The 13,352-nt window shown below is 41.4% G+C and overlaps 1 protein-coding gene across 2 annotated transcripts in view; it reads left to right on the forward strand.

Moving 5' to 3' along the window:
- Positions 1 to 13,352, forward strand: part of LOC143693412 (uncharacterized) — a 72,464-nt gene that overhangs the window by 24,189 nt on the left and 34,923 nt on the right. Inside the window, exons 1-4 of one of the 2 annotated variants that reach the window (XM_077174540.1) lie at positions 148 to 393; positions 1,950 to 2,083; positions 9,758 to 9,891; positions 13,138 to 13,339. In XM_077174540.1, coding sequence (XP_077030655.1) covers positions 13,254 to 13,339 — 86 coding nt within the window. In that variant the 5' untranslated portion in view covers positions 148 to 393; positions 1,950 to 2,083; positions 9,758 to 9,891; positions 13,138 to 13,253. Of the gene's footprint in view, positions 1 to 147; positions 394 to 1,949; positions 2,084 to 9,757; positions 9,892 to 13,137; positions 13,340 to 13,352 lie in introns of those variants that run through there. The other variant, XM_077174539.1, reaches the window with a different exon arrangement.

Consider the following 13,352-nt stretch of genomic DNA (forward strand, 5'->3'; position numbering starts at 1 on the left):
CAATGGCTGTATTCCAAGGGTCATCTGCAGGGGATTGTTTCAAAACACCAATTTCATGCTCACGTTCCTATCAGTTCTTGAACCGATGTTCACGTTCATATCAATTTTATACAGTGTGGCTTTTCTTTGCTCTGCTGGACTGCTCAAGAAACTATCTTTCTTTGGTTTGTAACTTAATATTCTGGCCTTTCAGTTTTACTCCTCTGCACACCTGGATTTGAGTCATGAGCTGAGAAGAAATGAGACAATATTTTATTGTAGCAGCATCCAGAAAGAGTTCTCCTGCTGCCCAGCCATTCCTGTTGTTTCTGTGCAGAGGGTACTAATTATCCAGTATGTGAAATTACAATGGCAGAAAATAGTGAACATCTCAAACAGAGAAGTAATTGCAATGTAAGACAAATTATATGGTTCCATTTGTTTTTTAAAAGATGTTGTGAAAAGTTTTCTTTTTTTTTTTTTATTTCTTTCCTTTTCTCCTAAAAGCTCTGTGCTCACCTCTGTTTCACCATATTGGGAAAAGCAAGCTTGGAATGCTCAGATCCCCATGGGCCAGAATCCTGTTGGTATGAAGTGCAGATCACTCTGGAACATGTCTAGCCAGGAGCAAGAAGAGCTGTGGTGAGGGGCAGGTGTCCATATGGATCTCTCTGCTCTTTATGCAGGGCATTTCCCCTCAGATTTTCCAGCTGCTTCTTATCCTTTTCCCTTTAGATGGGATCTTACATTTGTCTTCCTCTGCTGGCCCTCTCCCTAAGGTGTTACAGCAGAGGGAGGTGATTTGTCCACAGGTTATTAGAGCAGACACCACATACACTAGGAATTCCCAGTGCATAAATAATGTCCTTGCTAATTAATTTATTTTTGTTTGAGCCTCTCGTCCTGTCCTGTTACTGGCACTTGTGATTATTAGAACAGAAAGCCCAAGTCCTTTCCCAGTCCTTTGTCAGATGGCTGCCTCTTGTGTTAACTAGTGAGCTGCTCTCTACACCATCCTTGGAATGAAAATTAGCTGCTCTGCAGAAAGGCAACAGCAGGGGAAGAATAGAAATTATGGAGTCTGAAACTCTACAAAAATTAAAAATAAAAAAAATATTGCTGTCGTGGTAAGCCTGGAGATAAACAAGGAAGTCATATGAAACACCAAACAAAAGTGTCCCCTTGTCCTTGGCCAGCCCCTTCCCAGCCAGGCCTGAGCAGTGAGGAGACAAGAGCTTCCCTCTGAGATGGGATATATAAACAGGGCACTAAGGAATGGCAGTGCTTGTCTGACCACTGATACCACTGCCACTACATGGATTGCCAGTAGCTACAAGAAATGCACCCAGATCTGCTCTGGCAGCTGTTCCAAGCACTGCAGCAGAGTCTTGTCCAGGTGAAAAAGACAAAAATAAATGTTTATCAAAGAGTTCTCATTGCTGGAGAATAGTCCCCCTGGCTCCTAATGGAAAGTTACATTTTGCAGAACAATCTATAGATGCTATCTCACAGCTGTCACAGTGAAATTACCTTCAGAGAAGTGAGCCAGAGTCTGCTAGGAGCCACAGAATGTGCAAATGTCCTGAATCTGAGTGCCTCAGAGGTGCAGTTATATCTCATCTTCATTAAAGAAAAAGTGCAGAGAGGAAAGATTTCACATCATTCTTTAAGATAACATGAAAACCACATCAATCCTGGACTGTAATATTCTTATTCTACCCAAAGGTAATTTGTTTTCTGTGCATAAGTAGAGCTGCTGCTTCTTTTTGTGCATCCTCAGAAGAGTGTTTTGTTTCCTATTCAACAGAAACTCTGAGTGAAAGCAAATATATGAACTACCTCTACCTCTGTAAAGTAACCATGCAGAGTGCCTGACCCACAGTTCAGAAGGCTGAGAAAAAAATGCTCTTTGTTTTATATTTGGGTTTTGGGTTGGGTTTTATTTGTTTGTTTGTTTTTTTTCTGAACAGTGTCTATGCTGAGAGCTATGGAAGTGATCAACAAACCAAAGAGACAAGCAACAATAGCCACCATAGGGAAGTTCAGAGAAATCTAACTGATGAAAATGTTTAGCAAACAGCCTGGAGAAAATACATGGGAAATGGTAAGTGTTTTTTCCCCTCTTTATTTTCTGTGAGTGATTAGCAGAATGATGCAAAAGTATGTGACTTGGGAGTTTTGTTTTCCCAGGGGCTGGACAAGTGCAAGAAGCAAAAAATGGCCTGAAATAAGGGTGAAAATAGTGGGTGAAGTCCACTAGACTGTCTAGTGGACACTTCTACAGGAAAGCATTTTGTAACTGAAAACTGTTAAGGAAGTAAGAAAACCCTAGCTATTGAATGTAAAAATGCACACAAACTAAAATTCCATACAAAGCCCTGAAATTCCATACACAGCCCTGAAGAAATCAGGAGCCACAAGTCTTGGCTTTAGATTTTTAATCTAAAACCAGAAGTTTATTTTCCATTTATCCAGCAATGCATGGGTTAAACTGGCATTCACTGTATCACATGCTCTAAAAGACTTGCCCAAATGGGAAAGAGGGAAAGATATGCATATACATGTATGTATGTATGTATATATAAAAGCTGTATATAATGTATGTTCGTGAAAAGTCCAAATCTGGGCAAGGATACTTTTATTTGCTGGTCAGATGTGAAAGAACAATTCCTCTCCTTGGTTTAAGACCAAAACTGCAACATTTAAAGTTGTTTTAGTAAGCTGTGGAGACAGAGAGAAGACTGTGGACTAACACAGTGGCTGAAGTTGCTGTACCTTAATGAAGAGCTGTCAGTACCATGTTATTACTCAATTTTTTGCTGCTTTGGGCAGAATATTCAAAAGATAGACAAGTCCTGACAGGCAGTAATCCTGTTCTTATACCCCAAGTATTTAGATGCTGCAGGACATTTATCACAGCTGCCAAAACTGGATTCACAATCAGTGGGTTTCAAAAAAGAGAGTGAGATTTTGCCTGTTCTTGCTTTGGGAAAATGGGCAAATATTTTCATTCCTTCTTCCCTTTCTTTGCCTACATCTTTTTCACCTACTTCTGGCTGGACTCAGCTCAGTGATAAACCATCCACAGGAGCAGCCAGGGCTCCTTGTGTCTCTTTCCTGGTGAGGAAGCTGTGCTGAAGCCACACCTCCTGTAAAATGCACACAGCAACTGAGCTTTCCTATCAGGCATCTCATCTTCCTCTCATTCTGTGCTGGGAAATGACAGACAGGGCTGCAGAGTGACTGGGGGAGGAGGGCAGAGGAGAGAAGACAGTGCTTTGTTTAATTATCCCACTCCAGCCCGATTGCTGCAGTGTTATCTTGAAAATGAAAAGATTTGGGATCCAGATTCCTGGTAATTAGCATTCAGAATATTTGTAATTCCAGCACCCAGCATCTTTCACTGAGGATTTACTCACTCTGGGGTGAAACAGCCAGGCTCTCACATCATCTGCTCTCCTAGAGGAGCAGCTCTCACAGGTGCTGGCAGACAGGATCTCTGGGCTCAGGATCGGGTAGCAAAGAGGGGACTCTGTGTGCAGCCCCATCTCCTGCTCCAGGAGGATCCCACACTGCCTATGCTGCACCAGAGCGTTTGCAGGCACTGCTGCCACCACATCCTGATGAAACTCTGCTGCCATTTACTGCCTTGGCTGAGGCTGGAGTCCAGGGAAGGAGTTTTAAGCAGGTAGCCAAGAATGAAGGGAGTGTGAGTGTGTCAGGTATTGATGACACAGGGTGCCCTGTCTGCAGCTGCACTACAGGGGGGAACGAAAAGAATGCATCACAAAAGCAATAGGCATCACAGATTGCCTTTCACAGTGGGAGGTGAGCTGCACTCTTACCTGGACAAAAGATATATTTAGGTAATAATTCACAAGGAACTAGACAGTATGAACTCTCTTGAGGGACTGTGCATGTAACAGAGCCAGTGGTAAAATATCAGCAAAAGCTGTGCCACTGCCTGCTGTCTGAGATACAGAGCAGAACAAACCACGTGGATCCCCAAAATGACCGCTCACATGAGACCACAACCTTCTGACCACTCCCCAGCTTTGTACCCATTTCAGGGGATGTTCTGGAGTGTATGTTGGATGCACAGGCAAGCATATGCATCAAAACCCAGGAGTCTGCCAAAGAGAAAGAGAGGAATCTTCCTACCCACCAGCTGTGATTCTGGCCTGGAGCTTGGGCAGTAGCACAGGAACACCTGTTTTCATTTGCTGAGTGGTGCTGTGACACTGGGGTGAGCAGTGACATGAGGCATTTCATATGGGCCTGATCTGCTTTCAAAGCTCTGCAAACAGCTCTCAGCTGAAAATATCATGTAGCATTTTTGTTCCCCTTTGTTGCATGCAGTTCGTCCTCAGAGGAAGAAGAGCCCCTGTGCTCATCTGGGCTTGGGAACAGCAGCTCCCTTGAACACAGCAGGCATTCAACCTGAGGCTGAGCAGGTTCAGGCACTGAGCCACGAAGCTTTGAGTGTGCATAAAGAGGGAATTATGAGCTGTGAGCAGGGGGAGATAGCTGCTAGTTGGAAATAGGAGAAAATGCATTAATAGAAATTCAATTTAAGTTAGAAAAAAAAAAGAGACCAACCTAGTTAATTTCATAAGGATGCATGAGTCAAAATGTAAGACCTTTAGTTAGGAAATAATTGCACACTTATGACCTGAGGCAACAGTCAGAAATTGCTGAAAAAAAGAAAACTGGCACATGTCATTAAATTTAATAATTTGTAATTATAGAATCATAAATATTTGAGATTAGAAAGGCCCAGCAAGTCACTTAAGTCCCCCTCCTTACCAATGCAAGGTTGTTCCCTCTTGCATATATGCTGGTATGTTTTCTGCAGATTATTGGAACTCATTGTCAGGAGGATTTGCCTTAGATTTCTCAATTCTCTATTTCTTAATTTCATCCCATTACTCCATGTTATACCTGCTTGTTTCCTGCTAAGTAATTCCTTCCCTTCCCTAGTGTCTGTGCCAGTCAAATATTTGTAGATGGTTGGAATGCCTCTCCTTAGTTATCACTTAGCCAAACTTGACATATTTATTTAGTTCTTTTAATCTTCCTCATAGGTAAAGCCCTCTAGTCCCTTAATTATTTTGTTGCTCTTTTCTGAACTCTCTCTTTCCAAACCTTTCTTGCAGTCATGTTAAATGCAGTATCCTGGTTCATGTCATCCAGAGCCATGGAAAAATCAGGGGTGCTGTTGCATCTCTGTTGCAATGTGATGTGTCTTTGTGTCTGACCCACTATAATATTTTTTTCCCCTGATCTGTCATGCTGAGCACCATGCAAGGCTGGAGAGAGGTCAAGACAACCTCTGTTTTTAAAATTCTGCCCTGCAGCTATTCCTCACGGTGCTGTCAGCAGGGAAGACATTTTGTCTTCTAAAACCTTACTTCTGATAGTTTTTCCATCAGAAGATGTTGTAACTTGAGCCCTCTTCTGCATTGGGCAATAACTTCACTTACACTTCTATCTCTCTGTGCTTCTTTACTGTCCTCTGCCCCATGTGTTTCAGAGATCAGTAAGAATGGCAGAACAGACAGAGCAAGAACAAAAAAACCCCCAAAATGTAGCTTACTGCACAAAAAGCTTTGTCTCCTGGGTTTATCATCCCACAGATTAGTAGCCCAGGATGAGGAAAAGGCTCTAGGGAGACACTGTGATGAAAATTCAAGAATGAAGACTGAAGTAAGGAGACAGAGTAGTACAGAAATAACTTAGAGGGCCAAGCTGTCAGGGGAGATGAAAACAGCAAAGACAGTGCATGTATTATCTCCCAGACCAGCACCCAGCAGCAGATTCTGTTCTGGAGTAATGGGTGCTACGTTGATTGCTTCAGAGGGCTCTGTTTTGACTTTTCCTTGTCAGTTTTGCTATTTCCATTTACACTGGAACACTTCCTTCTTCCTCAGACCTTGGTTCCATAGAGTTGAAGTGTGGGCCTTCAGACTCTGACTTTGCTTTCCTGGCAGGTCCTCTGCCCTTGCCACAGGGTCCCCAGATAGTGACATCCATCTCTTTAGGGTGCACTCAATGGGGAAGGGTTTCTAACAGCACACTGCAGAAAATTTAGGGGCTTTAGGATAACCTGGTTGATGCTCAGGGTTAGAAAGAGACAAGTCAGCATCCATTCTCTTGAGGCCTTACCTGGTTAAATGAAACCAAATATTAAATATTAAATAAAAAATATTAAATAGTAAGTAAATACTGCCCAAGAAGCACTAGATTAAAACAATAATCAGTTGTATCAGTGTTCAATCCAAGGGATTTTGTAGTGTTTGCTTTATCCTTATCTTTTACACTTTTCATTTCATCTTGTAAAATCTTGGCGATTGGCAGAGCTGTGCAGGAATGCAAAAAGTAAATGTGAAAATCTGCAAATGTAAAGGTATATATGTAAATATTCCAACAAAGGAATGAGGGTCTGCATAAAAGACAACATGTTTCTTCTTTTTTTTTTTCTGGAAGTTCTCATCTGGTTTGTTTTGTTGTGGTTTTTGTTTCCTTGAAAATAATGAAATTGTTGTGTCTCATACTTTTTTAAACAACTACTCATATGACAGTTGCCATGATATTTGTTACAATTAATAGGAAATACCTTTTTTTGAGTTATTTTTCTTGTAGCTGCCAGTGATCTCTGTTGCCTACTCTGATAAATCATTATCAGAGTAACTCTCTGAAATCATTCCATGGGAGGAAACTGACCCTTGAGAGAAATTTATTTCAAACAATAGATGAAAAACATAAACAGGGAGTATTTTTATCTTTAATAGAATAGTTTTCAACCCAGCCATCAAATGTTTTATGCATACAAACCCTACACCAAAGAGTGCCTGTGTGCACGCTCAGATGAATAACGAGTGCCTGAAGATGACAGGATCCATGGAAGCCATCACCTGCCTGTGGAAATCGTGGTGCTTAAACAGGGGCTCCTGGAGAGCTCTCCTGATCAAAACTTTGTGCAGTTGCACAGGTACAAGCAGTAGCCCCACTGCCACAGAGGCAGAGAGAGCAGCCTATTGTGAGACCGTGATTTTCCAGCGCGGGCTTGGCTCTTGTTGTCCACAATCCCAGGAGGATTCCCCTCCTGTTCTTTCTGGGTGCTACAGGAACATAAATAAATTTGAAAACTGAATTCCTGAGGCAAATTCAGATGATGGATCCTGGAAGCTTTTGCCTTTCTCTGACTTATCTGTCAGGCAGTCAGCATGACACAGAAAGAAAGGTGTTTATGCAGCATTTTTCCCAACTTACATCGTTTTCTCAGCCTATATCTAAAACAATCTGACACTTTAAGTTGTTTCTTCCCTGCTTAAAAAGGTTTTGAGACATTTTTGGGAAAAAAGAAAGTATGTAAAACATGCAGAGATTAAACTCCAGTCTCCAAATCTCCTTATTTTAGATCTTGGTTTTGGTGGCTCAGAAGATGAAGGCTATGGGCTCTTGGATTATGTAAACTGACATGGTACATTTCATTTCATTTTCTTCAGAGTGCATGCATCAACTTATCTATAAACTATTGATTGCAGGGGGCTGAAGCTGTCTGCAAGTGCTGGCTGATTTTAGGAGAGATTTTATTTGCAATCCTGCCTCAAAAGCAAGGTGTTTCTGTTACTTATAATAGAAAGTGTTGAAGACATGCAGGTGTCTGTGGAAGAGGGGCTTTCACTCCAATGCCCAAGTTTGTGTCTTTTTGCACAGTATCTGTGAAAACATGAGGAAGGCATCACACTTGAGTCATCCTTCTGGGGCCAGTTGCCTTCAGAGCTTTGTTTTCCCTGCTACATCTGCTATCCTGCTTGCTCTCTCTGTTTTCCACACATCTATATCTGCAAGGGATTTCCCAGGCAGAAGCATGCAGCTCCGTGCCAAACCCTTGTTCTGTGCACAAACAGCAGAGATAATGTTCCAGGGATGGATCACACACTGAGCTCACTCTCAGCAGATCCAGCAAACACAGCCTGGATGCCTCAGCCTGGGATGAGCAGAGCTGCATGGCACAGCCACACAAACCCTGAGCACCTCTGTGCCCGCCTGGCCCACAGCCCCAGAAACCCTGAGCACCTCTGGGAGGACCAGAGCTGTGGAAGAGCCCAAAATCTCAGAGTTCTGGGAAAAACTTCAAAGTCTTGGATGGAAGCTGCACAAAACTTCCTCAGACAAAAGGGTGATTCTAAGAGATCCACGGCCATCACGTGGATTTTGGTATGAGAGTTAATGGAGGGATTGGTCCCATCCTATAATTTCCTTGAGGAGAGGACCAACAATGCTGCCTCAGCCCTTGGTTTAGGGTCACAGCTGGTGAATACACAGGTACACATTTTGATTTTTGATCTGCTCCAGTGCCCTCGAGCACCAGGTGGCCCAACAGCCATGCCAGGCATGAGCTGGCAGAGCTGCTCCTTGCTCCCCCTTCCCCACATCCCATTTGTGATGTTTGCTCGCTCAGCTGGCCCTTGTGGCCTCCTCAGCCCCAGCAGAGAGAGGCAGGAGCACAAAGCACCTTCACGGGGGTTTCTGCACCCAGGGCTGATGCTGGGGCTGCAGTCGGGGGTGGGTTCCGGGATGGGCACTGCTGCATCACTGAAGGATGCTCGCAGCTCTCAAACAGGCTTTGTAATTATTCCCTACCTGCATTCAGGACAGGTCAGGCTTCTCCCTAGCGAGATAAACACGCTCTTGCCTGACTTCCAAAAAGGCGCTGAGCTTTTCTGAAGTTTCCTAGCGCTCCCGGAGATGGTGTTAGAGGGAACCGGCCGTGGCCGCGGGAAGGATTTTCCCGTTTCGGCGGCGCTTTCGCTGCCTTGTGGCTCCTCGGAGCGGCGGGCGCCGGCAGTGCCGCCCGGCCGGGCGGGAGCGCTCGGCTGACCCACATTTCCGAGCGGATTTGGGCACATTTCCTGCCAAAAAAAGGGACAGCGCCCATTAGTCCTGATGGCTGGGTTAGCAAACTGCTTATCTAGAGAAGTATCTGTGGGTTTTGCTTTGTCTCTGTTCTGTGCTTTATGTCTTGCACTTTCTCTATGCAGAGCATACTATTTTATTTTATTTTATATTTTTATATTATATATTTATATTATATATTTTTTTATTTTATATTTTATATTTTATTATTTTAATTTTTTTATTTTAAATTTTTCATTTTTTATTTTTTATTATTTGCATTTTATTTTTTTATTTTTTATTATTTTCATTTTATTTTATATTTTATTATTTTATTTTACTTTATTTTTTATTATTTTTATTTTATATTTTATTTTTATTTTATTTTTATTTTATATTTTATTTTATTTTATTTTTATTTTATAATTTATATTTTATTTTATTTTATATTTTATTTTATTTTATTTGATGCATCTTAATTTGTCACACCCCTGTCTCACTTTTTTTTTTAAAAAAAAAAAAGGATTTCTCCAAACCAGAGTGTTCTAGGTGATTAGTGAATCTCACATATTCTTTCATGAACACTCATTTCAGAATTTAATAGTGCCACATTGCAGCAGCTTCTTGTGCTCCTATTTTAGGGAGTCAGCGTTCGCACCACGAAAGGCAGCACCAGTCACTTTCTCAGGTTTTGTAGCCCATCTGCCCTACACTGGAGATCCCTGGAGGTGTCATTACTGAAGTGATGAGACATTCTGGTTTAAGTGCTCGTGGTCTCTGCAGAGCACAGGGTTGGGAATTAAGCATGCATCTTAGGAACACTAGTGCAGAACAGCATCAATAAATGACTAATCTCCTCCTTAATGTTTCCTTTTAGATTCAAGGGGGAGTACAAGCAACTCCTGATCTTTAATTCCTGCTCAGGCCTGGATTGGTACTGCTGAACTCCATTTTGCCTCTGGGAAATGGACACAATACTTGCACTCATCATGGAGCTGTTGTGCTGACCAGGTACTGCCCAGGAAGTTTTTTGAGTGTAGAAGTGCTGTGTGGGAAGAAAGGTTTGTGGTTGTAATGGAAGAGGGCTTCAGTAATGATTCTTGGCTAAGGTGAAGCTACCAGCCCTGTCCATTGAAATCCTGGGTAGTTTGCCAGTTGTCTCAGATTGATAATAATTCTATTTTTCATGTTATTTCTTCCACTGCAAATACCCCTGTTTCTCTACCAATATATGCAACGTGGCCAGTAAACGTCTGTGTGTGCTCTGCAGCAGCTTCAATAATTTTTGGGTTTTTTTGGTTTGGATGGCAGATTAAAACACAGGGGAGTAATCTGATGGTAAGGTAAGCTTTGTGTTGAGGCTAGCACTAACATATAGCAAGAACTCCTTGTGCTTAAAACACAACTATGGTAGCTGAATTATTGTCCCTGTGCAGTTTTCACAGTTATTACTTGGTAGGTTGCCTCTTCAGTGTCAAATTAGAAGTCGTTCGGGCAGAACCATTGCAGTCGTGCCTCTTGAGGTTTGTAGGTCCACACACTCAAAGTATATTACATATTTTTCTGAGCAGTTGTGCTTTCACAGGGGTCTGCATTAGAACAGCATGAAATCTGCTGCTGTTTACACGGGTTTCATCTAAGCCTCACTGGTGGGTTCGCTTTCTGCAGTGTCAGCAGCACTGAGAGTCAAACTCTTGTTTCAGACAAAGTTGAAACTTAAAAAGAAAACTTTGACTCAGCTGCTTGAATCTCTTCCAGTATCTTTCTCCTTTCCATTCTTTTCTTTAAGGGAAAATTTAATTCTAGCTTTCTGATCCTGTGTGAACACCAAGCAGTTTCTTTTCCTACTTTTCAAGAGCCATTTCATTTTGGAGTTTTGTTTGCACACACTCATCCACGTCACACACTTGCTGGGGTGTACAGAAAGCAGGATGGGAGGCAAGTATAGATTTAGTTTACCTTTTTTTTTTTACATGTTTCTGGCCATGGAGGATGAACTTTCTGTGCCCAAGTGTTTGTTAAAATGCTGGCTGGGGAGACCATAAAAAAAAAAAGGAAAGAATAGAAAGGTTGATGAAAACATTCAAGGAACCTCATTCACCTTATTCAGGTGAAGAAAAATTTCAGGGAAGAAATGCTTACACATTATACTGGGCATAAAGTTAGAAAGTCTTTTTCTGTCCCTTAGTAATTATTAATTGGACTGGTTGGTGAAGCAGAGAAGTGTTGTAGCTCTCATTTCACTGTCAAGGGGTCTACAGTTGCAAAAAATGAAGGCAGATATGAGAGAGATATCTAACCAGTTTGAATTTGTGTAGAAGCATGATAAAAGGGTTAAATGTGGAATTAAGCAAAATAGTGATGAATTTTCTTTTCTTCAGGTGCTTCTGCTTTTTTAATTGTATTTGGTCTCATCTCTTTATTGTAAAAATATTTTTTAATAAATAATACAAGCAGTGTCTAATCCTTTAAACTTTTCTGAAAACCAGCCTTATTTTCGTGTAATGCTTTTTGCCTGAAAATTGTCACTGCAATGTCTTCTGGCAAATGAGAGAAAGATTTGGGTATGGTAAAAGACAAATCTGTGTATGGATTAAAACAGAGATTTCCAGTCTCCCCATAGGATTCTTAATCTTAGAAAGTAAAACCCAGATGAGATTAAAAGGAATTATATAGCAAATAGAGTTAATGCTTTTATCTAATACAAAAGAGAGGTAAAATTTTAGACACAGACAATTAGTTTTAGTTAAAATTATTAAAACTAAGCATTTTATATGTATATGTTTTATATTCTACAATGCATGTTAAAATGGAGTCTCCAGGGAACCTCTTAAAGTTCAAGACTCAAAGTAAAAAACTGACTGAAATTTCAGCCTTGATCATGGTTATTAAAACAGATATCATGAACCTGAAATGGTTCTTGTAGAGTTTAATTCCTTTGTCTTTGTGTAAGAAGATGAACTGTCACAAACTTTGGTTTAATGCTCCTTTATCTTTTCTGGAGAAAAGATAATAACATTTCCCTGTACTGCAGCTTGTGTTTGCAAAGCATTATGGACAAGGGGGTTCAAAGTGAGCAAGATCCACTAAAATACTTCCATTTATGTTAGGTGTCATTTTTTTATGTGAACTCATAACAGATTGTAACAATCTGAAGAGAATCCTTATAACCCCTGTTCCATGAAAAGGAGAGGCATAAATATGGCAGTCACTTTGTTTGTCAGACACAAGAGTTTATAAAAGCAGCATCTCCTCTAATTTCTTTCTGTATATAACTACAGTTATATACATGTAGGAGCACACATCACATTTTTCTTCAAAAGGCCTCTCTTCAGTCCTGCCCAACATTTTACTTGTGTATTTTTCAATGAATTTGTTTAATTTTGCTGCTGGGAACTAATATTACTTGTGGATTGTGAACAGATCTATCCAGAGCAGGGATGGAGCTGTACTGTCTAAAAGGGAGTTGTGATGGATAAGACTGATTAATATTGAACGAGACTCTAGGGACAATCCTTTCAGAGCTTCTCTTTGGGTACACCCACACACCAGTGCAACAGAAAGAAGAGGGTCCATGGAGCAGCATTCTGCTGTTGGAGCTGGAAGTGCTGGGCAGGGAAAGTCTGGAGTTTCCTCAAGCCCCAGTGCAGATCCAGCAGGGATTACAGGAGACTGGGCACTCTCTCCAAAAGGCTTTGGCACAGCCTCGGTGGGAGCTCGTGGCTGCAGCTGCACCTCTGAAACCTGCCCAGAGACATTTTCTTCCATAACATATGATGTGCTGGCCCAAATCTTGGAAGTTTTACCAAGCATCTGCTCAGCCTTCCCAGCAGGGAAGTGATGCTTACACGGGAAGGTGCTGGGCAGAGTCTGCTGTGAGATTAATGAGGGTAAGCAGAGGTTTAACAGAAATGACAAAAAGAAGTATCAAATGAAATCTTCTCCAGGCCTCTCCTGTCTGCAGAGTGCGGCTCAAATCCCTCAGCCACATAAGAAACAAAAATAAATTCTTTCTAGGTCATTTTATTGTTGAAGATTAACTTGAGATCAGAGACTCGCATCACGCTGTGCCGATGCCTCTGTATTTTGCAATATAGTTATTGGTACAGATTTTTGAGGACTAAATTGTCAAAATAGCTCAGCAGTTGTGTGAAATCTAATAATTTTGTACAGATTACAGTACCTCTGTGTTTGAAATGGATTTTTAAATTCCAATTGCTAAGACTGCATCTTTAGCTGTTCCCTGATTGCTTGCAGATATCGTGAATGCCTTTGGATCATGCCAGAGTGATAATGACTTTGAGCACAGAAATGGACTTGCAGCTGGATTCCCAGGAGAGCTTTCTACACAGGGTAATAGCTCACATATTGAAATGTGCTCACCAAAGAGGTGTCAGGGAAGCAGCAAAGAGAACCCAGATTTGCCTGCAAAATGGGAATTACGCGGAAACAAGAGCAGGTAAAATTAATCC

The sequence above is a fragment of the Agelaius phoeniceus genome, chromosome 2 (assembly GCF_051311805.1).
Source record: "Agelaius phoeniceus isolate bAgePho1 chromosome 2, bAgePho1.hap1, whole genome shotgun sequence".
NCBI lineage: Eukaryota > Metazoa > Chordata > Aves > Passeriformes > Icteridae > Agelaius > Agelaius phoeniceus.